The 27,682-nt window shown below is 41.9% G+C and overlaps 1 protein-coding gene across 1 annotated transcript in view; it reads right to left on the bottom strand.

Moving 5' to 3' along the window:
- Positions 1-27,682, bottom strand: part of fat4 (FAT atypical cadherin 4) — a 105,809-nt gene that overhangs the window by 33,745 nt on the left and 44,382 nt on the right. The window contains 5 exon segments of the mRNA XM_061685467.1: positions 3,483-3,657; positions 4,934-5,856; positions 9,536-9,886; positions 10,829-11,090; positions 16,777-16,908. Of these exon segments, the coding sequence (XP_061541451.1) occupies positions 3,483-3,657; positions 4,934-5,856; positions 9,536-9,886; positions 10,829-11,090; positions 16,777-16,908 (1,843 nt within the window).

Genomic DNA, 27,682 nt, shown 5'->3' on the forward strand with positions numbered 1-27,682 from the left:
GAATGTGGCAAACAGCTTTTCCCTTAAACTAGGGATGTCAAACTCATTTTCGTTGCGGGCCTCATTGTAGTTATGATTTTCCTCAGAGGGCCGTTCTGACTGAAACCACAAATGTAAATGTAAATCACCAAATCATTTTATTACATTTACAAATGCTTGCAACGTGTTATTAAAAGTGAAGAGCATTTGCAATTTGGGAACAGATTTTAGCAAGAAAAATGAAGGAGGCACCCACATGATTTTCTTTAGCGGGCCACAAAAAAAAGACGTGGCGGGCCAGATCTGGCCCCCGGCCCTTGAGTTTGAAACCTGTGCCTTAAACAAAGAATGACAAATACTCCGCTTGTGATCTCTCTACACTAGAGGTTCAAAACCTGATACTCAGGATTCCGCAAGCCATAGCTTGGGGTCCTCAAAATAAATAGCAACAAATGATGTTCTTTCACTTAAAAAGGTCCGTGGACCCAAATGGTTGGAGAAGGACTCCCTTTAAAAGAGACTGAGTGACGGCCACGTCTCACTTGCTCATTGATGATATTTGGTTATTTTACGCAGAGATCCTGCAAAATGGTTATATTGCAGCAAATGTGCGTGATTTCACACAATGATGGGCCGATTGTGGCATCCCGCAATGGGACAACTCAATTTTGGGAAAAGTGGACGTCAGATGTTCAACTTCACAACAGGCCGCATGCCTGTTTTTCCCCGTGATTCCGGAGAAATGCTAACATCATCGAGAGCCAGTGCACTGGCCCTGTGAGGTTGAATTTCAAAATTTGATCAGTGAAAGAAACATTCCCATTGCAAATATATTTGAAGTTACATTAGCCAGCAATGATTCTGAAGGCCCTGGGCAAATTAGATTGAAATGTCAAACACACAGAAGTTTAAATCAGAAGATGGAATAGTACCATGATGACTTGAAGGGACACAGAAAAAAAAAAGCAGAAACATATTTCAGGAGAGGTTATAGCACAACTTGGGACTGAAATTTCCATCTAGTCGTAGTCGTAGGCGCAGATATGTTGTCTGACACGCTCGTTTGTCTTTCTCTCGTACCACTGAGTAGAAGATAACGGCGGCCTTTGAAATGTCAAATGCGGTTGTGAATGAGACGCGAAGACACGTCTGCAGCGTCCACCTTTTCAGCCCGTTGCGTCAAATCGTGCCTGGGAGAAGCATTTCCCTCCGTCGTCTCGGGGCCCCAGGCCTCAAAAATGTGAGAAAACATTGCTGGATAATTTAGACTGGGCTCTTGATTATGGGTTTTTTTGATATTTTGATATTCTAACCCAAATCCTTTCTCTCTCTCTCTCTCTCTCTTTCTCTCTCTGCCTCTCACCAACATTGTACTGAAAATGTCTTGTCAAAATATTTTGGAAGCGCTGTCAAGGGCTCTATATATGGAATCCATGTGAACAGTACAAAAAAGCCGTCCAGCACTAAATTAGTATGTTCACTCGTCGGGCAGCTCTGTCCATGTGGCACAAACTTCTAAACACAATTTTCTAGCGAGTGAACGCCTAAATATAACATGAAGAACCCGTGGGGGCACAGACTTCCACATAAGTCTGTGTATCATGAGAAAAATCGATAAAAAGGTGCAGAAACAATATTAATTATGGATAGACAAAAGTATAAATCGCATTGTACTGGGCAGCAGCCCTTGCACTGCTGCCTTGTCAGAATGTAGCTTTGTCCAGGACTTTCTGTATTGGTTTTCTGTCACTTTCTACAACATCCCCAAAAAGCCAAAGAAAAAGCTATACCCACATGCAGAACCAATCCATTGATGCTCGATAAACTGAGTTGGGTCAATTGATTATCAGATGTCTCATGTCATGTCTCAGATGTCATACAATCTGAAATTTGGCCAAGACACATCAGTTCTGCAAAGCATCAATTAGTGTTTAGTTTTTTTCTTGAGCGTTTTTTTTTTTTTTTTAAATACAAAACATATTCCAAAAGGACCAACCTCAACAGGAGATGAACATATGTGAAGTAAGCGGACTGTGAGTTCAGCATCAAGTTAAAGTAGACAGGTCTGTATTTTGCCGGAAAGTGATGTACGAGTGTGGCTAATTTACATAATACGGCTCCCATTTCGGGCCATGACTTGAAAGCCGGGTTGGCGGAAGAACCGTCATTTTCAAGCGACGGTTGTAGTCCGACACAAGACGCAATCTCATGTCAAAGCCAGAAGGAAAGCAGAGCTTCTGATAACTGGTATATACAAGTTACTGATATGGAAGCTGGGAATATTTGTGCTGCTCAGCGCACTGGCTCCGCCCCTGGTCATCGTGGCAACGAAAGACACCTTCGGAATGTTGTAAAATGTGAAAAAAAATTGAAAAGTGGAAAACAAAATGCATAATGTCTCCTTTAAAGATAGCAGCACTGGTTTATTGTTTTTACGTCTTATTAATAACAAGTTGTCACTCTTGTATGGCTGTGAATAAAATGTGAATTAAAAACATTGCTTGAAGTGTTAATAAGGGTTTTATGATAGCGGCAGTTGTGCCCCAGGTTTTTTCCATTTCCCTTCACGATATCTTCTATTTATGGGTTGTCACCAATTTGAAGCATCTTACGGAGAGAAGGAATGTGATAAAATGGGTTTCACTAACATAAAGACATGATTAAAAACAGCCATTTCAAAGAGCAAAAATAAAAGTTTATCTTTTGTCCTTTCCAATTTATGGTGTCGTAGCAAGGTCGTTCAAATTTAGACCCCAGCAACTGTCCATCAACAGCCTCAGCAAAGACTTTGTTCATAAGCCAAACTCATTCAACTGTCCCAGACAGCCTCTGCATAGTCCAAAATACAGCGTATGTCCAGGAATGATACAGAACCACCCATAGATCATCACAACTATGCTGGAGTGGCTGGGGGTGGGTAAACATATACTTAGCCGGGACACCGTGTGATTTGGGTGCAACAAGGCAACACATGTACTCATTTAACTGCACATTAACTGCCCTCCGAGCAATAACAACTTAAGCTTTTATCTGAATAAAACAAGCCCTACCGCCGTATCCAAATAAACCCGAGATGCTATTCAGTCAAACCCACTCAATGGATTTCAAGGGACCAGATCGTAAAAAACACCCACGAGTTTGCAAGCTAAAAACTCCCCAATGTTTAGCTTATCGGGCCACACAAAACAAGCACTGCGCACACCATGGAATCAAAATATTTGTTGACTGCACAAAAGTTTATTATATGTATTATATTTCCCAGTTTGTTTTTTCTTGGGTGAGCTGGAAATATGTTATTAAACTCCAACAGCAACCATTTAGGGACAGCTAACCAGATAAACCCAGTCAGGTGGAAAAAAATACATTTAAAAAAAAAAGTAAATAAAAATGTGGTGCAGTTGCAGAAATGAGTACTCTATTCTGGAACTGAAATACCATCTTGTGAAAGAAAATCACCCTTTACGCCAGGCCTCGTAGCTAAGAACCTCAGAATTCTGCCTTACCCGAGTCGGTGGCTGTGATCAGCAGGACATATTTCCCTTGAGCCTCGCGGTCCAGAGTCTGAGTCAGACTCAGTTGACCGCTGGATGACAAGCTGAAGGCGCCTCCGTCGTTGCCGCCACTGAGCATGTAGCTGAGCTGACCGTGGGTGCCTTCGTCGTCGTCCTTGGCGACAACCTGAAACAAATGGGGAAAGCTGTAACTTCCATATCTGTATGCCTTTGTATACCAGAACAGTTTTTCTGTGCAAAAGAGAAGTTTGATATTGAGTGGCCCCCCACTCTTCGCGGGGCATAGGGAGATTGTATTCACACTGTGGTTATTTGTAATTGTGGTGGATATTGAGCTAGGGCTGGACAGCACTTGGTCTGAGGGCATAAAAACAACAACAACAGAGAACTATAACAGCATAAAAGAGTATATGACATATGAGTCGTAGATGGTGTTTTTAAAAGCGCTCCATGATAAAAGCAGCGTGAGAGAGTGTTAGTGAATTGTCCAGCCATCAAGCTATTTTCTATACCTCTAGTCCTCAATAGGGTTGAGTCTGAGTCTCACCCGTAATGGAAAAGAAAAGGGTGATTTTCAGTCTATTCCATCTGACTTGAGGTGAGAGGTCGTGTAAAGTCCAAACAGCCATTCACACCTACAATTTTGAGTCTTCAGTCAACCTAACATGCATGTTTTTGAAATGTAGACGTACCCAAGGAAAACCCACACAAGCACAGAGCGAAGCCTGAGCCGAGTTTCAAACCCAGGACCTCTTGACTTTGAGGCAGAAATGCTAACCACTACCTACTGTACTTATTGTGAATCTACAGTCATCACACTGACGTGATAGAGTTAGCTGTGAGCAACAACTGCCAAAAAGGTTAATTTCATCACAGTGGTACTATGAAGGTAATTGTTGAGGGCAGGAAGTTCATTACTTATTCCATTTGCCCAAGTCGATTTTCTATGGGAATCAGCAAAAAGGGGGAAAAAAACATACTTGCTGATTCCCAACTGAGTCGAGAGGGAATGAACTCTGGAAATTAGTCGTTCTCCTCCATTTTTATATACGGCTCATTTAAATCACCATGGTGGTCATGAATGTAATGACTTCTGTGGTGCATTCAAGCCAAGCCGCATATTTTGGTGGAATCCCGCGGAGCCCAAATTGTGCAGGACAAATTGTAGTCTTCCATCATTAAATCATCGGTTTAGTCATTTTTTTCTCATGACGTGGTTAGAAGAAACACCATCATGTCAGTGGAAGCGACACCGCTTACATACCTGCACTTATTGAGTTTGTTACAAGAAATCAGTTTAGGGCATTATCTCATTTGAGGTCTCAGGACTGTCATTCAGAAATACAGCAATCTACTCACTCAGACAACCTGTTTGTGAATGTTATTGATGTTCGAACATCTTAAATAAGTCAACCACTTGACAAAAGAACAAAATAAGTTACCTGCAGGATGTTTCTCGGTAGCTCCTCAAGGTTCTCCTGAACATTGACTGTGTAAGGAGAGAGCTCAAACACAGGCGAGCAGTCATTGATGTCAAGCAACACGATATTGACCGTCGAGCGGTCAACCCTGGGACTGCTTCCACGGTCAGACGCTTGGACAACCAGCGAGTAAGACGACTGGACTTCGCGGTCCAGCTGCTTGGCCACCGAGACCATCCCTGTAACCAAATCCATTCTGAAATCTCCATTGGTATTTCCCCCTGAGATAGAGAAGCGAATTTGCCCGTTGGTGCCTTCATCTGCGTCAGTGGCAAACACCTGGATGATGTCTGTCCCAGTCAATGTGTTCTCCTCAATCTCAATGTCATAGATATTTTGGGAGAAGCTTGGCGTGTTGTCATTGACGTCCAGAACCAACATGGTCACATCCATGCTGGAGGACAGCGGCGGCTCGCCTTTATCGGTGGCGACAACCGTCAGAGTGTAGTTGGCGAGCTCCTCTCGGTCCAGTTCTCCAATCAACCGGACATCCCCGTCTATGGTATCAATTCTGAACTTGTTACTAAAGGGTCCCTTGAGAGAATATTCAACATAGCTGTTGGGCCCGCTGTCAGCATCCGTAGCCTGGGCGGTGAACACTGCCGTATCTACTGGTGTGTTCTCCTGGATGTACGTCATCATCTGTGAGGTAAACGTCGGCGGGCAGTCGTTGACATCTAAGAGGATGACAGACACCTGGGCGGTGCTGGTGAAGCGGGTCATCGGAAACGGAGCCAGGTCGTTGACCGTGATCACCAGGTTGTAGAAGGACTGCGACTCCCTGTCCAAGGACTTCCTGGTTTGCAGGACCCCCTCTTTGGTTAGGACAAAGTGGTCCTGTGGATCGCCTGATGCGATTTTGTAGAGGAGTTCTGCATTGGGACCTGTAAGACACGTCATGGGTCGACCAATTAGAAGATCAGGCGGGACAAAAAATGTATGGCAATGTATCATATACTGTATGGTAAGGTAATTAAAAATATCGATCATTGCTGTCCAATGTTGTGCAAGTATGCACAATTTTACCCACTAGCCTTAGAAGGGATTCTGTGAAGAGATACAGATACAGTAGATATTTTACAGATGAAATGAACTCTTGTCCGACTGTATGAGCTCTATTTTCGTAGACGGCGCATCTGCAGAGGAGCTCAAAAAGGGGCGTAACCTAATTTTCACGCAAACGCAAGGCTCGCTGCGCGTGTTTGCCAATTTGGCATACCGGTCTGCAACAAGCTGGGCGCTTCGGCCCAACGAGGGTGTGTCCTTTGACATGCGCCCACCACACTGACAATTTGGTGACAGAAAGCTGGTCTGAACAAGGACCATGTCTAACTTTCTGCGCACGCTGGACCGCTGGTCTAATGCAATTTTGGTTCATTTCATCGGGGCACAGGCAGACAGATTCTGAGTTCAACCGACATGTGTGGTGGATGTCAGATGTATTCCATTCCTAATATGTGAACAGCGAGCATTAAACTCTCTGAATCATTGTAGAAATCAATTGAATGAACACATTACTATGATTATCATCGTTATTTTACTTGCCCTTGACTTGCCCATGACTTGGCAGCTTGGCTGGGCCAAGATCCGCCACTTTCTAATGATGACCGGACTATGCTGTCTGAAAAGACTATGTCGTTGGTGATGGTCAGACCTATTGGTGATGAAGTGGTGCCTTCGCGAGTGAAAATACAGATGATGCTTTCACTGTCTTTATTGGGGCTCACTTTTTTCTTCAGACTCCGGGCTAAGTCGCAGCCGCTCGCTAGTTACAACACCCTAGCGCTGAAAGTTAAAACTCCAATAAAAGTTAAGTGTCTCATAAAAAGCCCCATAATGTACATGCAAACATTCTTGGGTCATTTTCTAGTAAATTATGTTGACATGGCAACTTCCAAATCTCACACAAAGAGCATACATGACAAAAAAATAGCTTGCGAAGCTTGGAAGGGAAGTGAATGTCTGTGTCCTGAAAAAATAGCGAAGACCAGGAAACCACTGATTGTTTTCAGTCTGCAGACGTGAGACAAGGTTGTTTTTGACATGCTGTTTTTTCCTGTTTGCAAACAAAAAATTCACTTTTTCGACAACGGTTCCAAAGACCTACTACTCTTAGGTCAATGCTTTGTCATTCAACTGTTTCTTACTGAGCCAAGCTAGGTAATACTACACTACAGGAAAATATATAAGTTCTGACTGTAAAACCTACAGTACAGTACATAATGGTCCAGTGTAACAGATATGCTACCAAAGAATACCTGACTTGGATGGACATGTAACATCTGGTCTTAAATGCTTTCTGCCTGTTATGTTTAATTGAGTTTGTACATAGCTCCAAGGCCTAAATTTGGAGGATCAACTAAATCTGGTCACGAGATTTAAATTGGAGGAAACCAACGGAGGAGCAAGAAGACCTTGAATTACAAATGAGCTCGATAAATACATTGTTCACGATTGTGGAAGATTGAACATTTTCCCCGGCGTCCATTGTTTCAGATGACATTCTTAGATATGCTAAACCTGCGTAAATGGATTATCTGGAATCCATTTCCACAAATTGTTGTATGAACCCGCCGCTCTTGTCTCTGAAAAGTGGAAGATGCAATCTTGGGCGCACGGCAGGCCACTATCGAAAGACAAACACGTCAAAGTGCTTCTGAATGCAGTTTTCACAATAGAAACATTAGTTATTCGCCCGCACAATACTTGACCAAATTTATTCGGCGAGCCATAGCTTGGGGGTCGTAACATAATTTACAATAAATTATTATGTTGTATCTTTTTTGTTTTGTTTTTGAAGTGCATACCTACTGTATATATGAGAACCGGAAGTCTGACATCCCTGCTCCCATGAAGATGTTTTTTTTTAGAAAAAGAAAGTATTTGCATAAAGTCCTAATTTTTTCAAGAACAAAATATTTTTTTAAATAGTTGTATACAAGAGAATAAAGACACAATACTATGCGAATAATATATTTTTGAAATTCACGTGCTATAATAGGACTTTCTCTTCTGTTTTATTTTATATCATAATTTTACGCCTTAATCTTAGAAAGATATACGATATATCACGACAAACTTTGTCTTTGTCCTTGTAAACATTACTTTTTTTCTGAAAATCTACAACTTTATTTTCATTAAGATTACAACTTGCTTCTCAAAGAAAAATAAAATTTGTGATCGTAACTTTACAATTTAAGAAATAGGCTCTTTTTTTATGGAATTTCCACATGGCAATCATGTTTAATTGCCCTTTGGTTTACGAGGGGGTCCTTGGAAAAAATTTGCCCCATAATGAGTCCAAGAATCCAAAAAGTTTGAGAAGCCCCGATCGAAACTTGACATCAGAGAGCTTTTGTAGAACTGGAGGGATTGAAATGATCTTAAATTGAGCATGGAAAGCATCTGCACCTTCCCACACTCGGGGAGAACGTATTTACAGTACACAACTAATCCCTCATCAAAGGCATGAGTGGCACTTCCATCTGAGTTCAGGCCACGCTGTCCACAGACAAAGGGGGGCCGTGTCAAAGGGCAGGGCTTAGGAAGTGCTAACAATGGCGGTGTTTTATTTGGACAGTGGGAACGGGCAGCTATACGTTTATGAGATTGCGGCGAGGAGGCTGGGAGGAGGACTGGACGGCGTATTCCCTGGGAATTTAGGTCACAACCAGTGCATTAAAAGGCTCGCATGTAGCGGTAATTACAGCGGGCTTGGCAAAAGCTACTACCTGATCTCACTCTTAATCACATGGTGAGCACGTTGTATTTTAGAAGTTATTTGATGCGTGACTTGAGGTTAGACTGCCATGATATATGATGCATGCATGAGATGGAATATGAGGTTGTATACAGCCAGAAGATGACTATAGTGGGAGGGTTGATGGTTATTAGTTCAGCAAGACAAAGTTTACAATATGAGCTTAGTTGTTGATCAGATTTGGACACATTAATATTTGTCATATCAGTCATACTTTCAATTTCCCATTGGAACATTTGTTAAGAATACCACATGTCTGCCATTACCAAAGAATGGCTGGATGTCCTGCGGTGTTTGTTTGGGCACCAAGTATGCTTTTTCTTTTTTTTTTTTTTTTTTTTTAAATACCGCGAACATCGAGATTCCTGGATCCCGTCATCCCTCCCGAAGACACATGGTCTAAACCGCAGGTCAACTTCGAATAGGCCAGATAAAGAGCTTGTGGAAGGCAGGGAAGGCTATTTGGCCCATACCAAAATACTAATCACACATTCCAATATATGCAGTACGGAAAATAGATGGGTGGAGATATATATACAGTGTATATATATATATATATATATATATATATATATATATATATATATATAACAAACAAAAAAATCACCTCTCGCTATGAAATACTATGATCATGACTATATCATCAAGTAGCAGGACACATACCTAATGTTGTGTAGAGAGAGTGTGTTACTATTCAGTAGCTGTAAGTGTTTAATACTGTATGTATGTAAATTAGGGATGTGTTGTGTCAGTATGTCTTGTATGTTTAATGTATGTGTGTTAATTCTTGTCCATGTACATACCATCATCTGCATCACTGGCACTGACAGTAACAATGCTGGATCCAGGCGGCAGGCTTTCCAAAACCGATGTGCTGTACGCTGTGGTGTTAAACATGGGCGCGTTGTCGTTCACGTCCAGGACATTGAAATACACCCGAACGGTGCTGGCCTGCCCCCCGCCATCCAACGCTTTGGCTGTCAGGATGTAGTAATGCTGATTCTCGTAGTCCAGCGGCCGTGTCACGTTGAAAACACCGGTGACCGGGTTCAGCAGGAACGTCTCATCGTCATCGTCGTCCTCCAGTGAGTATGTGACCTCGCCGTTCACCCCTGAGTCAGAGTCGCTGGCCAGGATCGCCGCCACAATGGAGCCTGCGAGACAGTAGGTGACACAAAAAAATCCTTTGAGGATTCGCTTTTCACTGTCAATGCGATTAAATGAAAAGCCAGCGGGAGGTTATCTCTGCAAGGTTCTCTCTGACTATCGATGAGTCACTCGTGGCTCAAAAAGAAATGGACAGTTTTTTCACTAAAACACCTTGAAAGACTCCTCGTAATTTGTGATATTGATAAATACAATTTACCATTTATAATAGTACAATACTAGGCTGGCTGTTCAATACTATGATCATGGAAAATCGCTTTCACTGACTGTATATCATTCATTTTCTGGACAGCTTGTCTTCATAGGATAGCGGGTGAGCTGGAGCCTGACTTTGGGGCAAGAGTTTGAGTACACCCTGGACTGGTCGGCAGTCAATCGCAGGGCACATATAGACAAACCAACGTCCACTATGAGGAGTCGTCAATGACCCTAACATGCATGTTTGGGGGAGGTGGGAGGAAGCTCAAGTACCAGAAAAAAACCCATGCAAGCATGTGAGTCATAAAAACTCCAGTAGCTGAGATTCCAACCACTGACCTCAGAACTACTAGGCAGATGTGCTAAGCACTAGTCCCCTGTGCTGCTATGGCTTTCACTTGTGTTCTACCATCAAGTATCTTTATCTAGGATACTTGGTCACGAGTACTAAGTATCAAGCCTGCAACCTTTATTTGGGAGATAACATAACTAGGGGTTTAGTATCTTGCTCAAGGATACTTGGTCACAGGGGTAATAAGGATCAAACCTGCAACCTTCAGTTGGTAGACAACCACTCTACCATTCATCTATTGATAACGCAGGATAAGGGGCAACTGTGGGTTCAGTATCTTGCGCAATTATACTTGGTCTGACAATTGAAATGGCAACATTTGTGTTCAGAGTCAAACACTCTACCGCCCCAAGTATGAGACACCAGAAAAAGTCCCTACCTGGTGACGTATCTTCGGGGATGTCGAACGAGTACGTAGGCCGCGAGAACTTGGGCGTGTGGTCGTTGACGTCCTCGACGGTGATGTTGAGCCTCATGTCGGACGACTGCTTCCCGTCGTCGGCGCGCACCAGCAGAGAGTAACTGGAGCGGCGTTCCCGGTCAAGCTTCTTGGTGGCGATCAGGTCGCCGGACTCGGGGTCGATCCGGAAACTGTCATCGGCACCGCTGATGATGGTGTATGTCACCAGAGCGTTTGGGCCCTTGAGGTAGAGAGAAATAACAAGTGATGAGTTCACAGTTATTGTAAATTTTCTATTTCTTATTCAGTTCAGAGTTGTCAGAAACCTGGAGGGTATCCTAGTTGACTAGGCGTAAGGCAGATTGCACCACAAATTGGTTGCCAGTCGCAGAGCGTACATAGAACAAAAACTGTTGAGGTTAGTTAGTTAGGTTATGTCAGTGCATCTTTCTGAATCAGGAGGAAGAACTAAATGAAACAAGTTTTTAATCTCGGCTTTTACAGCATTGGACTTTGTTGAACTTGGTCTCAAGTGTGACTTCTATGGCCACAGAGAGGTAAAACGTGACAACTACTAAAATGATTGATTGATTGGTGATCAAAGGGTCTCTATCTTGCAGGAAATCTATTACTTTGGTACTCATGTTAACGTGGGGCAGGTCTAGGTCAAAGTGCGACTGTTGACTTGTGTACCCGTAGAGTCATGGATAGGCTATGATAGAGATTTGAGCGAACTTCTTGTACACCGCTTTGTAATATTTAAACCGCAGCAAAATCCATCCTTTCAGGAAGGACTTTCTATGTTTGAAGGTTCGCTAAGTTCCTCCTATAAAGCAGCTAATAGCTTTACTAGTACAAGTAGCACAGCACGTGCCAGCCACTATTGCAGTCATGGCGCGAGGCTTTGGAACCGGAGAGGAGGCCCTGAATGCAATACGAAGCGTGAAAGAGCGCGATGACAGAGGCCTGATGTTCAGGTTTGTACCGGCGACAATAGGAGATCAGACGACTGTCTCCCCTTGAGTTTTTTTTATGCGTTAAATAAAAAAGCGACATCAAAAAGCGGCTGTCATTCAGCGGATGAGGCGAGGGCTCTGGTTACACTGCTTAAAAGCCAAGCGAGAAGTCTCTTTCAGTTGTGTCTGGGGAGGTTTGTGGGGTGCTTTTTGATCCTGCCCGCACAATGGGAAGGCTTATGTTGAAATAATTGTATTAACATATTTACAAGCTGTTGCCTGATGGCAATGGTATTCACACAAGTCTGTGGCCTCTGAATGTATTGTAGCTATGCTGTTCTATTGGTATGTGTACTAGTGGGTGTTAGTGTAGAAGAGCAAGAGTAGGGGGCAGCAAGTGTTTTGAAAGTTTAGCACAAGTTCTGTTGGCTACAATAAGGAAACCAATTTTAACGGACTGAGAGCGGCAAGAAAACAGAGCGCTCCAAGTAAGTGGAGACTTCATCTTGCCGCCCTTTGACGTAACAATAAACCCTTAAAGTCAAACTAGGCTGACGAGTTCAAACATGCCAGCCAGTTTTGCAAGTTACTGCAGTCGGTCACAATTCACGACAAGTTCTTATCTTGAATTTTTATTGAATGCTTGACCTTGTCTCATTGCATTAGCAGAGACTCCTTCAGAGGTCTAGGTGCAGTAAAACCAAAAAGTAAGAAGGCAGCCGGCGCGAGGCTGTACTCATCTAAAACCCCCGCTGTCATCAATCAGTGACTCTCACTCTGGCAATCCCATCAGCAACCTGGGCTGCAGTCCGGAAACTAAAGCTCATTGGTTTGCCAATTAATTTTCACGGCAGGCGGGCCACGACATTTTGCGAAAATGACCTGGAAAAAAAATATCATCAATTCTTCTAAGTAATCTTTTTAGCAAAGTATGTGATTAAGATCTTACACACTAACAGCGCTCTTATTCTTGACCTTGACTCAAGCCTACTTTACAGCCCTCGATAGACACATCATTGGGAAGGGGAGGCGAGGGAGGGAGGGGTTAACCAATTAAACAGCAGGCTTCCAGGACGCGCAGAAGGAAACTCATTTAGCAGACCGAAGGCTTCGGGAAAAACTAGGCAACGAAGACGTTTGAAAAACTACGTGCTGACACCCGTCCCCTGTTTCTATTTGACGGGGTGGCTATCCAGGAAAAAAGAGGTAGCCGTAGCCTTGTCTTGAATTGGTTTCCAGGGCTTCCGTAATTCAGCCAAGATGGCGGCGATGTTGACGTGCCAGAGAGGGGAAAGGGAACGATGCATTCTGGAAAACTGGGAGGAAGGAGACAGTACACTAAACCACCGCAAGCAATTAAAGCCCCCTGTAATAATATTTCGAATTCCCTATATTAACCATAAATATACCACATACTATGACCCCAAAACACCTTAATATCATTTCAAACTCATCTTACGACATTAACCTTGAAAAGAAATGGCTTACAGATCATTATTATTCTTATTTTTTAATGCACTAGAAGTGCACCAGTACGTGTGCATGTGGCAGACTCTGTAGCTTCTGCTAACAACGCAGGCTAAACTTAGCTCACCCCAACAGTCGAGATGAATCGATTCAACATATTTCCTTGAAACCTACTACTTTACTATTAGCCTGGGATTTGGTGCCATCTTATGGCAAAAGGCGGCCCCATACTGCAAGTCAGGGGCAGTGTTAGCGCCCTGTGCAAGCCTGGCAGTGTGGGCTGGCATAACCACGGTCCCCCTCCTTGACATACTGCAAATTAGAAATAAGAGGAACATTTTCTTACAGGGTTATACAATAAGTATCTATCATTTTTGTAACAAGTTTTTTTTTTTTATATAAAGAAAAGTAACAGTATATTTTAAAGTCCAGAATAGTATAGAATATAGTACAGAATGTAAAGATATTAACTGGTTTTATCGAGTGCAATCAAGCTAAAAGTCTCACACACAACATTCGGACTTTCAGTGCACTTTTCTTCATCGGAAATTTTTAATTTCCTTAACCGAAGCTCCCTACTGCTCATCTGCATTGACCAACTCCTGGCATTTGCGTAATAGTTGTGGCACACTTCCTTGGGCAGGCAGTCAAGAGAACCCTTGAAAAGTATCAATGGACAAACCAGCTGTTGGCTTTGTAATGCCTTCACGTCAGCTACAAGAAGGCTTCATAAGCTCCCAGTCGGTGATGTTCATTTTGACGCACCGTGGCAGCAACCCGTCCTGGAGCACCTGCTGTTGTAATTTGTCCTCATTAAAAATGCACATGTGAAATTTTCCACGGGAGTTAAGAAATCTAATAAAAAGTGTCAGTCAAATGAGGTGACAAAGGTTTTCAAAAGAGCTTTAACCTGTAATGGTCCAAGGGCTTAAACACTGATTTAAATTCAACCTTTTTGGGGTGAAAACAAGCCCAGCCAGACAGAATTTTACTACACCGTTAGGTCCGGGATGTGATGTCTGCGTGCAGCTTGTCAGCTGGTCAACAGCTTGGCCTCAAAGGGGAATCTTCCGATCTGTTCCCAGTGTCAGTGCAACTTAGGTTTCCTGCGCAAGGATGTGGGCAAAGAACTTGGCTGGTGTATACAGCAACTTTTACTTCTTAGCAACCTTTTTACAAAACATCTCCAGTATACAGTGTGTAGGCTTTCATTTTCAATTCAGCGCTTGGTAAATGTTTTTTTAAATTTTTTTTTTTTTTTTAACAAATGACAAAAAATAGCTCGTGGGCCACAGCTCAGACTGCCATCCCCTAAAATCCTCAAAAGGAAAAAGTGAGCATAATTCCAATTCCATATGCCTTTCGAGATTAAAGCCCAAATGATGTCCCTAAAATCCAGCATTCCCCCCTGCCCTCGAACATGCCACAGGCTCTAAAATTTACAACGGTATGTAGTCTCCCAAAAAAAAAATGCCCATAAGTGCGACTTTATGACTTTCCTCACATGACGCGGGGGCGAGGCCAACAGCTGCGATCAAAGTTGTACGGCCTCGTCATTTAAAGTCGAGACCACTTCGGGTCTTTGTGATATCAATGACCCGCTGGATTTAATGTTCATATTGTGACTAAGCAGCTAATGACGGGAAACCAGTCCCTCACTTAAAGGGGAGACCGGTGATGTAATCCAAAACCAATTACTTCTCTTCTCGGGAGGCACGGCAGTTTGAGAAAAACATCTTGGTTTTAAACATTTGAGGCTCCAGAAAATGTGTTTATTAACGAAGGTTGAAGAATTACTTTACTGTCAGGCTCAAGTTATAAAAAATTATCTGACACTGTTAATGGGTTTGAAATTGCTGTCAAAATTGTTAATTTAGTCAGGCTACTCGTGATTGATTTAACTATAGAGAGATTTTGATAAATGGCTAGTTTAGCGATTAAATTCTGAATAAAATATTTGAGCTCTGAGGGCACCTGGGGAGGTTCTGCTGCCTGAGAAAAATACAGAAAAACATTTAGTTGTTAAAGCTGCTTACCCAACATCGAGGCTCCAGAAAATGAGTTTGTTGACAATAATAGTGTCTTTAGCGCACAGAGGTTAGATATTAACTATGCAGAGATTTTAACAGATAACCACTATATTCTGACAATTGTTGAAATGTACCTTTAAATGTAAAAAAAAAGGCCCACAATGGTGTTTTTTTTATTTTTATTTTTTATTTTGTTCTCAGACTAAAATTATCTACTTTGAAGTTTCCTTGTTATGAGTTCAAAACAGTAGTTTCATTTAAAAAAAATTTTTTTTTTTAGTACGGCTGATTTAAAATTGGTCTTTAAATGTTTAAAAAGCCTATAAGGAACACACAGTTTAAATAATATTGTGGGGGAGGGAGGGGGGGGGGGGGGTTTCTTCTTTTTTTCTTTTAAGGGCACACCAGTGATGTAATGCAGGGGGGATTAGCTGTAGGGCGGGACACATTCCTGCGGGACCTCTCAGATAACGTTAAAAAAAAAAACAAACGTGCGAGACATCAGAACAATTTCCAAGTGCAGATGTCGGTGCTGTGTTTTAGGGGATTATGCGCGAGTGGGTCAATGTGTTGGTATGCTTGAACAAACGAAAGTTGGTAATCTGCCTCGGTCAGGCGTAACAAAGGTCATGGGCTAATTTTAGCCGTGCCGAGCTAGCGTCTGTCGCGACCGGTAATCCCGCTTTGTTTAGCGAGAGTGGCACGACACGAGTGGATCGCTTAGGTGTGAAGAAGCCACTCATGTCGATACACTAAGGCTGGATTTGCGCCGCATGGTTCAAGTGACACAATTCTGGTAGCTCTTACATCGGGATTTTGGTTAGCGAGCTAACAAGAGCATAGCATTATTTTACAAATAATACGTGTGCATTACTTAACTAGGAGCAGGGAAAAGTTTGAGAAAAGTCAATTTCACACATGAGGTTGTAACGTGAGAAAATGTTTATTACAACCACAGACGTACATGTATACGACTGGAGATTGGTGGGGTTTTTTATCCATACAAATCTGAAAAAAATGTGGTGTGCAAAAATATTCAGTCACCTGTACTCTAATACCCCTTCATAAAATCACGCCTGTGTTAGCTCGTCTGATGGTATGCAAAAGCTAAATTAGCCACAGTCCGAACGGAAGCAATTTAACCCAGCGACCAGGGGTCTAGTGGCTTTACCAGTATCTGTATACAAATAGTTATTTGTATACAGGTATACAGGCAATTAAAAAGTCACTTTTTCCCTGATCTGTCCCCTGTCACGATAGCCAAATATGTAGCTATCAAAGCTTGTTGGAAAATTAGAGAATTTCATCGGAACTCAATTTGGTTAAAAAAACTTATTAGCATCCCGTGTATTGCCGTTGCTACAGTATGAGACAAAAATTCAGACTCTGTTCCGGATCCAAATCTGGGCGCAGTGGTGTGCTAAACAGGTGCAAAAACACTGCGAGGCCTAACAGAAACTTGGGGAGCCGTTACCTCGTCTGCATCCGTGGCTGTTAGCTGCATTATCCTGAAGCCGTCCCCCACGTTCTCTTCGATGGTTACATCCAGGATGTCGTTGGGGAAAACAGGCGGATTGTCGTTGACGTCCTGCAGTGTGATCTCCACCTGTGGCGGGGGAAGGACCACCAAGGTTGCAGTTAAAGCCAAGCTAAAATGGACCTGATGTAGATAGGAGTAAACGCATTGCACACTGTTAAGCGGTTACCGAAAATAAAGCCGTAGCTCTGGATCATTTGCGAACATTGCTATGTTTCCTTCCGCTACAGAAAATCGACTCCTGATACCACATGAATCGCGACGTTTTCTGCCTCTGTAAGCGATATTATCGCGCATACTATTCCTGGTGCAAAACACTAGTCGACCAGTCTCAAAGTGAAACAATGTGGGTTTCAGCACGACCTCCTGCACCCCACGGGGCTGCATAGAAAACATGCATTACGCTACTACCAAAGTAAAGAGTTGCTTCACTTCAGTGTCTGAGAAACCAAAATAAACACACATCACGGGAGACCGCAGCCCCCCCCCCCCCGTGGATAAACTTTGAGCCATGTGCAGAGATTTGTTACACTAATCGAAATTTAATGAACCGTTTGCTCATTGTTTATGGAAATGATGCAATGTGCCTCATTTGATGACTACTATTCACTTTGCTGCTGCAAAACTTCAATTTCCCCATTTCGGGAATGATAAAGGCTTATTGTACTGTGTGTACGTGCATATCATTTGTTACTAAACACAGCCGATAGTTGTGCACGGACGAGTTCCTACACAAGCTAAGCTAATGTCTTAAAAAAAAAACTCAGAGACGGCGTGAGTGAGACGTTTATGGTTTCAGATGTTTGTGGCCGGATTACATTTCCACAACTCAAACTCCGATTCCCCCCGCCGCCTCGCACACTAACCCCAATATGTATTTTAAAGTCAGTAAACACGCTTTTGAATCGTAACCGACATTTTTTCTTGGCGTTCCCAGTTTATTTGCCTCGACGACTATGGAGAATGATTATGATTAGGGATTCTTACTTCATGACTAACCCCCTACCACCAAAAAAAATACACACAGGCAAAACTATGTTTGAGTCGGAATACAAATGGGAAATGGGGGGGGATAGAGAGGTCATCCGATGTCAACAACAATGGCTTTGTTTTTTGTCAAGAGTTTCCTGCTGAATGCGGCGAAGACACAAAGAGTCTCAAGGACGTGGTTGCATATGATTTGTGGCCAGGAATGCTGCACTTCATTCTGCATTCTTTGACACACTCACGCAACAACAATAGCAAGTGATCCATTCTGAACAGCTGTCCCAATCTGCCTTTTGGGAATGAGCAGTAAAGATTACACGCAAAGTCAAAACTACGGCGAAACAAAATTCATTCTCAAAGTATCCAGTATTCCTCATTTTGGGCAGCATAGTGTCCTAGCAGGTCAGCCACACAATTCTGAGGGTCTGGGTTCGAATCCCGGCTTCAGCCTTCATTTGTGGAGTTTATGTTTTCCGGGTACTCTGGCCTCCTTCCGCATCCTATTTATTCAGGTTCATTGACGACGACATGAATGTGATTGTGAACGTTTGTTTGCCCTCCGATTGACTGGCGAAATGTCAACCCCGCCCGTGTCTCGCCGAGGCTGCTGTCCACTTATTACACAGACTCTTGGCTCCGCAGTGTCGTAATAATTGCAGAAGAATGAGAGGCCTCTTGGCCCAGAAGTCGGGCAAACGCGCCACTATGACAGCGACTCTCCGCTCAACTCGAGCTGAGGGAACGGGGGATAAGTCAACAAACAATGAATATTTATTTCCCACTCGGTGTATCAGTGTATGTGCGTGCGTGTGTGTGTCCCCTTGATGTGTAAATAATGCAAGGCCCACTCGTGAGGACTCAACTAATTAGGTTAGAAGCACTATTTTTGGGAAATAATTACAGCTTCGTTTTTTTTCCTTTTTTTTTTTTTGGGGCAGTTTGCATTACCCACGCCGGGGAGAGGGGGAATATTTCAAAGCACTCTCGGGGGAACATTTGTTGATTTGTGAGATAAAAAGAAAGGCCAAGCGTAAGGAGGTGTATTGTAGCTCGTAGCGTAGCGTAGTATTAGGGCAGGTAAAAGCCTTTAGTTTACAGGCTTAATGATTGTGTTTCATGCAACCCCTGTTTCAAATTGCAGACTTGTATTATTGATGCGTTAGTATGAATGATTCACGGGTCAAGCGGTTCCCTTACACTCTCCATTATGTCTTATGCATTTCCCAAAAGGTGATAAAGTGGGCATCTAGCACACAAAGGAATGGTAAATGAAATGCAGTTTTTGCAATTTGTTCAAATGTTTAAGCACTTTTTCCCCCTTGGAAATATTGAAAAAAAAACTCTGGCCACCATAAATCCTGTATTAAGTGGACAGGCAGTAACATTATAACCTGTCAAAAGTACTGCGATGACCCACATATTCGCGGTTCACTACATTTCCCTTTGCTGTCTGTTTTTCAAACCCACTTTAAAACCAATTTTTGTTCCTTGGCGTTCAACACAGCACGAAATTTGAGCCCTTATTTTATGTCTATTTTTTTTATGCTCAATCGTTTTTGTTCAACTGTTTGATTTTTATTTACAGTATTTGCAGCATTTGCTTTACGATGTCGTTCTTTTTCAAGTGTTTTTTAAATAAAATTGAGTTGAGTTGAATTCACAAAAAGAAATCCACTTTTATTTCCCTGTGGAATGTATTAACTGAAATTTTGTTTTTGTTTTTGTGCTCTTTCTGAAACACCCTAAAATGCCTCAAAGTCCTTGACTAAATGACGCGTAGGTGTGATTGTGAGTGCGAATGGTTGTTTGTTTTGTGTGCCCTGCAATTGGCTGGCGACCGGTTCAGGGTGTACCCCGCCTCCCGCCCGAAGATAGCTGGGATAGGCTCCGGCACACCCGTGACCCGAGTGAGGATAAGCGGTCAAGGAAATGGATGGATGGATGGAAAATTCAGCTTACTTATTTCGTCTGCTAACGTTACATCTTTTCTGAACACCCATTGTTCACCCCCCCCCCAAATTGTTAGCCCTTGGGGGGTGTTTCATTAACACAATTTTGTCTAGCATTGAGATTTAAAGTCAATTAAATGTGTCTTTCTTGCTTACATTAATAAGTAACCCCCGCTATATTGTGGTTCACACTTTGCCGTCGCGCTATATCACAATTTTTTTTTTTGGGGGGCAAATGTTTATTGCAGTTGTTACTCTACTTTTTTAGAATGTATAATATTTTTGTGTTATTCATTGCTCTTGGTCACAGTAAATATTTTATACGTTTAAATGTGTCTGTATTGTTTTAAAAGTGTGTTTGAAGACCTTAAAATGTTTAAATGTCGTAAATGCCATTAAAAAAAACATGCCCAGGGAGTATTTAAGTGGTATATTTCTATTTTGCGGATTTCACTTCTTGCAGGAGTAGTTTGGAACGTAACCCCAGCAATGGAGGGGGGATTACTGAATTCCACACCACTATGAATCTACGGATATCGAGTTTTCTTGCTCTGACACGTAGTAATCCCAGAAAGTCCAAAAATAGATTGGAATAATAATGTAATATAGAGAGTTTTGACCACTTCGACCTCAATAACTCAAAGTTCCTTTTGGTTGCCAATATGTTGGGAGTTTCCAATGCTGACGGACGACATTCCACCGAGTTTAAAACGGCAGAACACGGAATATACCAAAATTAATATTCCGTCTTACCACTGCCACACGAGAGGAACGTTTTGGGAATCTTGGCTCCAGCTAGAGGCCCAAAAAAAAAAAAAAAAAAAAGTAACTTGGAGCTATTTTCCCCATCAAAGCTGCAAAACAGTGAAGGCTGTCATATGATTCTCAGTTGGAATGAGGCCTCTTTGAAATGTGGCTAAAAATGTGATACCTGGATGTGTCGGATAGGTTCCCCATTGGCTAAGCAGGAAGGAGCTATACTATTTGAGAGCATCCACATATTAAAACGATGGCTTTTAATAACGGATCGAGGTTGTGATTCCAATGCATGCTTCACTTCAGAAGGACAAATCTCCATGTGACAAGTTTTGTAAATTCCAATTCCTCATAAAAGGCGGCTTTCAAAGAAAATATCAATGGTAACAACGTTCTCTATAAAGCAGGGATGATTTCAGGAAGATTAAAGTTCTTGTAAGAAGCAGTTGACAAGTCAAGGTCAAGAATTGTGGGAAGTTCTCATTCCACTTGGCCTCATAACATTGAAGGGCTGACTTTGTGAATAGTAATTTGCATTGCTGGGACCTCATCTTTCAAATGCAGGTGGAAATCCAGACATAACACTTCATTATCAAGCAAGAAGCTTGGATTCGACGCTTGGATTGTAAATCTTATCGTTCACCTGCTTCTGGGAATCCCCGCACATCCAGCTGTCTTATTTCATCACTCCCAACTTCCGACCCTGTCAGACTCCTTTTCGGTCAGAATTTCGATGTTAGTGTCCACTGACGACAATTACTTTTTCTACTGAGGGCGTCAAAAACTAGGCCACTGTCATTAAATGAATAACGAGTTTGACCAAAATGTTCCCTTCAAACAACACGAGGAAATTATTGGAGTGCATCAAGGATTCACTGATTGAATTTTCACTCACTGAGGCAGCTCTTCGTTACCATGGTCCAACATTAAGCCTTTTTGAGTGAGCCAAGTTATGGTAACCCTGTCAACCGGTATTGGCCCCATAGATTGTTTCGTATTTAGCGTCTTTATACTGTAATATTTAAGGATTTAAGAAAATATTACAGTTACTCTTAAGTTAGTTGTTTTGCATGTTATATATTGTGGTGTATATCCGGTGTCGGGACAGTATACTGTCAAATAATTTAAAAATTCAGAAGGGTTCTCTTACGGATCCATTTTTGGAAATAGGCAGCTCCCAAAAAAATTTACTTGGTTGGAAAGCTGAGAAGAAAAAAAAAATAATAATAAAAAATTAAAAAATCGAGTAACTTGGCTAAGTCAACTTCAAAAATAGGTTGACACAAAATTTCTGCCTCGAAGCTCCGCAGGGACAAAAAAAAACAAAGTTCCGCCCGGAACAATGTTTGCGCCACCAGAACCCATGTTTCACACGGACATTTATTGCAGACGGACTCGGTGTTGGGCCAATGATAAACTTTACCAGAAACAACAAAGGGGCATCTGTACCTGATTTTTAAGACACTGTTAGATGTGTACTGTACAAATAACACGTTAAGTATGAGTGAGCTGAATAGTAGTTAGCGTTTTGTTTTACCTAATATGGTTATTGCTAGCATGCTAATGCTAATCCCGATTCCTAACCATTTAGCATTTAGCATTTGGCTGTCTCAAATTCTGTAGACCAAATTTATACCATATACTCAGTACCTACATATGCATTTTAAGGATCAAAGTTCGTCCCCTGATAAATAAGAATAAAATACATGTTAGAAGTAAAAAAAAGTATATATATTTTTTTTAGTAATAGTTGGGGGGGGTGATTATTATTCAATTATTAATCAATAGGAGTATCGATTCTAAAAAGATTCGATACTGACAGCCCTACTTGGTTGTTTAACTTCACACTTGATGGTTGGGCAGGCACTCCAAAGACCCAACTATTTGTATAAAAACTCTTAAATAGTCAATTTTATGTTCCCTTTAGACAAAGTAACAAAAAGTAAAACACTAGGAAGAAAAGTTATTGCGTTCACATTGCAAGCTCCTTTCAAGCAGGACCAAGTTCTCTTTCTGCTCCATTTAGAAGCAATGTAAATTAAAACAATTCTGGGTCCCTTAGCTCGAGAATCAAACCAATGTCGTCATCTTAAAAAGAATCTAAAACGACATATCACAAAGCCTTCTCATATTCCAGTAATGTCTAATCCTTAGCACCGACTGCAAACCATCAACGGTTTAAGGACCGCACCCAGACATCATCAGCAAAGACTTTAAAAACTGATTCCCACAACTTCTTTACCAATACATCAAACCTACCAGAGCTTAAAAAACTAATTTAGGTTGGAACTATTCCTTCCTCAAAAAGTCCCTTCTGTCTGATACAATATGTCCTGTGCTTTACTTTGGAAATAGACAAGCGCTCGTCTCGACAAAGCCCAGGCCCCGTTGTCTGCGTTCCTAAATCGAAACGCCGTATGGCAAAGAACCCGCAGCATACCATCCTGCGTAACAGAAATTAAAGTGGTATAAGGCCCCGTTTAATGTCATTTATATTATTTGTCTGGTTCATCATTGGCACCAGAAAGGGGCAAATACCCTTGCAAGAGTGCCATCTTGACAAATTGTCCAAGACAGGTCAAAGGGATCTCTTCCGTAAAACGTCTTTGCCGCATTTAATCGCAAATCAGCTCTCACTGTCAAACGAAAGCCGGCGGTATAATTCATCTTCCGACCGCAGTCATCAGGGCTTCGGGATAAAGTGCACAAGCTCTGGCGAGAGTGGGGGGGATTTGAGCGCGCCGGAGATGGGAATGTGTACGCAGAAAAAAAACTGGACGCTGGCCAAACCTCAACTCCCGAAAAGTAAGGATATACGATCGCCTTCCCCTCAAGTCCCTCTGAAATTTTCGGCAGAAAAAAAAACAGCAGAGCGACAAACAAAGTCAGAGAGTCTGCATTGGATCACAAAGCACCTTAGCCTTATGTAACCAACGAGAAGGAAGAATAGGGGTGGGAGTTGTTGAAGGGACTCCAGACAATGTCAGACAAGTGGTTCTAATAAAGAGGATCACTGTCCTCTCGGTGGACCACTTCACCACCTGTAAAAAGATTGTTTACCTACAGCAGGACCCCCTCAGAGTCCCCTGAAAACCAGTGCCAAGCTGAGCATTTTGAGACGGATTCATAATCCGACATAAGAAATCACCTACTAGCCTATGCAGACGTTGATTGATGGAGGTTCTGGATTCAGATCCCAATGGATTACATGCAGAAAAGAAAAGAAACTAGGCTACAAGGGGTCCTCAAGAGGTAGATTGCAGCCCTGATCTAGACCCAGACACCCTTCAACATCGACCCTAGTTTTCAATTATTAGGTGGTGTGGTGTGAAGTAATCGCCTCAACAGGCTTCCAAATAAGCATTATCGTGGTTGGTTATAACCCCAAAAAAGAAAAAAGAAAATTAAAAAAACAAAATCAGCGAATAGGCAAGCCGCAGGTGCGGAGTATGCATTGGTCCACTGTTATCGTAAAAGTATGCGTGAAAAAGTCTCAAGCAACCATGGCTGAAATTGAATAGGAAGTCGGCTATTTTTCATTAAATCCGCTATTTTTGACTGAATTCCATCAGGGCTACTACAGTACTTTGACAAACTCATTCTAGGGAATTTGCTAAATTGATGAAATTTGTTCTTTTTTTATATTATTATAAAATATATTTCAAAGATTCGCCAAGCAAAACGGGGTGCTGACAGGAGTTTCACCATTCAGCAACAAATTGGGTGAGCATGTCTATCGTAACAGCATCAAAGACACATACCCAAAATTCAACAGAAAGTAGATGTTTTTCGTTCAAAGCTGCCATTTTGCACCAATTCCAGGTTTGTACTTTGACAAACTCCTACTGGAGAATTCGCCCAACTGAGCCCCAATCAGAAGTAGGTGTCCAAGACTGATAGTGAGGCCTAATTGCTGATTGGTGATGCTTTTTTTGCCTACGCCATCTAATGTGAACATCAACGTTTGCTTTTGGAGGATTCACCATTAAAAAGAGGGTGCGAGGGCCCCCGCAAAGTTTGAAAAAAAATTAGCCCCCCAACACCAGTTTCTCCAATGGCCGAGAAATTTGGTGGACATGTGCATCGTAGCAAAAATGTAAAGAAGTCTCAAGGATCCACAGCCGAAATTGAACAAGAAGTTAGCCATTTTGGTTTGAAGCAGCAGAAATGTTTAATTTTCGAAGATGAGCAAATAACTGGAACTGAATTGCAAGGCAGGCTACATATATGATGAGGTTCCACAACTCTGCTTCAAGAGTTTTCTTGATCTTTTAATTGAGCACCCCTGCAGAAAGCACAAAAAAAAAAAGCCACATCCTGTAAGTCCTTCTCCATTTGCTCCACGTTTGTGGTCTAGATGGAAAGTGTAATTAACCCAAAGTCGGACTGGCGCTAATGGAAGCAGGGGACGATTTAGAGTTCTTTGAAACTGGAGCACTGTTCAAAAGTATCATTGAAATCACAAAAATGGGCCGCATTCCGCGTCTTTGCATTACGAGGTCAGACAGATGCAAACACAAGCGCTATCGCTTGAGAGATGAAAGGTGAGATGAAAGGTAAGAACGGCAAAAAAATAATTAGCCAATTTGCACTTAAGAAGGCTTTGGGAGATGCGTGGAAAACACTTATGGGTTTTCAACTGTCTTTGTTGACTGAAGTCAGCCATCTTTTGGGGGCCCTTATCGCTGAACTTTGTACGCAATTACCTCGAGTTAGAGCTCGTAAAAAAGGAGAAAATAGCTCAAAAATATTGTATCTAATCTTAGAAACACTTAATACTGTGCTTTTAGACTTTTGGAAAAAACGATGTAAAGTATGTGTATGTTTATTTGTTTAGGTTTGAAGGACATAACTAAAACATGTTAAACCAGTGTTCCCCAACCTTTATTGAGCCAACGCATATATTTTACATTCAAAATTCTCACAGCACACTACTGAGCAAAAACCTCACACAAAGTAGATACTGTACTTAAATAGTAATACATTCACAGTTAATACTAACTCATATTAATTCGCTGATTGTATTTTTTTTTTAAACTAAACCTTCGTCATTCACTGAAACAGTCACTTATTCACTGTTTTTGTGCTCAGGCCAAAGCGCGGTGTAAGGTAAAAGTCTTCCTTTGGCGCCATCTTGGTGCCAAATAACTGTGTCGAAGTGAATTGAGGACCTTCATGGAGTGCTTTAAAAGTGGCCTTTTTTTTCTGTGGGCTTACTGTATACCATTTTGGGTAAGATTGACCAGCTTAAGCTACAATGTCGACATGTCCAATTTGAACACGAAGAAAAAAGAAAAAAAAAAGCAACCTGTGCCAAATGACTTCCTATTGAGTTTCCGCCTGTTTTTGTTTCCCAATCAATCAAAAGCGGTGCACCCATCACTCATTGCTCATTCATAAGTGCGCGACAAATAAGCCGACCCCGCCCGCGCCTCCGTCAACCTCACGCATCCTTTTGTACGCACTTCCTTCCACGCTACAAGAAGGCCTTACAAGGCTTAGCATGTTCAACGCAGGGCATTATCATGACGAGGGACCTTTTTGGAAGAGGCATCCATCTTAATTAACGGCCCATTTGTATGGCCTTCAACGCCGCATGGGAAGGAACGTCGCGGCCAAAGACGCGATCTCGGGCCTCCGAGACTTCATTAGCGGATTAAAAAAAAGAAAAAGCACTTCAATGGGCTCCCCATGTCGCCTACACATTTCATTATCTATCACTGTTCATTCCCAGTTCGCGTTTTAAAGATCCAAAATGGAGCCGGAGCTTACTTGCTTTACATTCCTTCGGAGTTCCACATAATTTAGGGCAGCCTCTTGGAGATTTACTGCCGAGCCGTGACATCGGCTACTGAAATGAGTCGGTTATGATTCCTGACTTTGATGTCAACTTTGGTATCGTCTCTTCAGAATTGAGGCGGAGAGGTTAGGTCCAATACACTGGATAATGTTTCAAGTTTGGTAACGTTTTGATTTCACTCCCTACAGTGAACGGCTAAAAATGTTATCGTCTTTCTCTCTGTTGCACATAATAAAATTGGCATCCATCAAGGTATTCAAATACCAAAGGTGCAGTTTAGTCTGGATAGGTGTGCTATTATTATAGGTACGGTTTCTGAAAAACTGGACTCGAAATTCGAGGTCGTACAATTCAGAAAGTCAAAGGATCGAAAGCAAATATACAGCAACTGTGTTTACTGACGATTGAACAGATTTTTAATCATCCCTAAAACTCATTAACAAGCCATCAACCATGTAGGAAGCATTAACAAGTGTATGCTTTAGAAACTGTTTCAATTATTGTACTGTAATAAGGACTTGTCACAGTTTATTCATGCATAATAAACTCATTAATAAGCCATGTATTAACCATTTATGAACCATTCACAGGAGTATGCTTATAAGGGGTTTATAAACAGTTGATACCTGTTACTAATAACGTGTTGCTTTTTATCAAGACTATAAACAAAGTATTAATAACCAATGTACAAACAATGTATTGTGCCTGAATAAAGGTGGCCTTAATGTAAATTATTAGCCTATCGGTTCAAATGAAAATTATTGTGGTTCTTCCACAATAAAGTACAGTGTATATGTATATAAAAAAAAATTACAAAAAAGAAAAAAAAACATGCACGTGCAGTACTCTTTCTGCACGTTTAAATCCATGATTTGAACTTCAATCCGGCTGGGAAAACAGACGGGCAACACCTCCTCCTCAATAAATAATACTGAGGCACCCCGGTGAAAAGCACTTAAGCTCCCAGTCTGGCCACAAATTGCTGAAATAAAGCACCTGCAGACCGCCTCTGTGTGCGAGTAGTAGTAGAATTTTTGAAACAAAATAAAAATAAAAGCAGGCACAAAGGCGAAGGAGTTCATAAAACGTCCGATTTCACCGAACACTTTGCAGCGTTCACGCTAAAACCGAGTGAAGAAGAATAAGTGCTGGTGCTCCTTAGAGGGTCACAGGAGGACTGATTACTTCCTCAATGCGATGAATTTCCTGTTCAAACAGGAAGTGGGAGCAGGAACACGACACAATGAGGCCTCTCTCTGACAGTTCGAAGATAACCAGCAAGCCAGGTTTGCACTTTAGCACACGGTTTAAAAGTTTGGAATTGTATAGGGGTGTTATACTTGAGTTAAAC

This window comes from Phycodurus eques, chromosome 9 (genome assembly GCF_024500275.1).
Source record: "Phycodurus eques isolate BA_2022a chromosome 9, UOR_Pequ_1.1, whole genome shotgun sequence".
Classification (NCBI taxonomy): domain Eukaryota; kingdom Metazoa; phylum Chordata; class Actinopteri; order Syngnathiformes; family Syngnathidae; genus Phycodurus; species Phycodurus eques.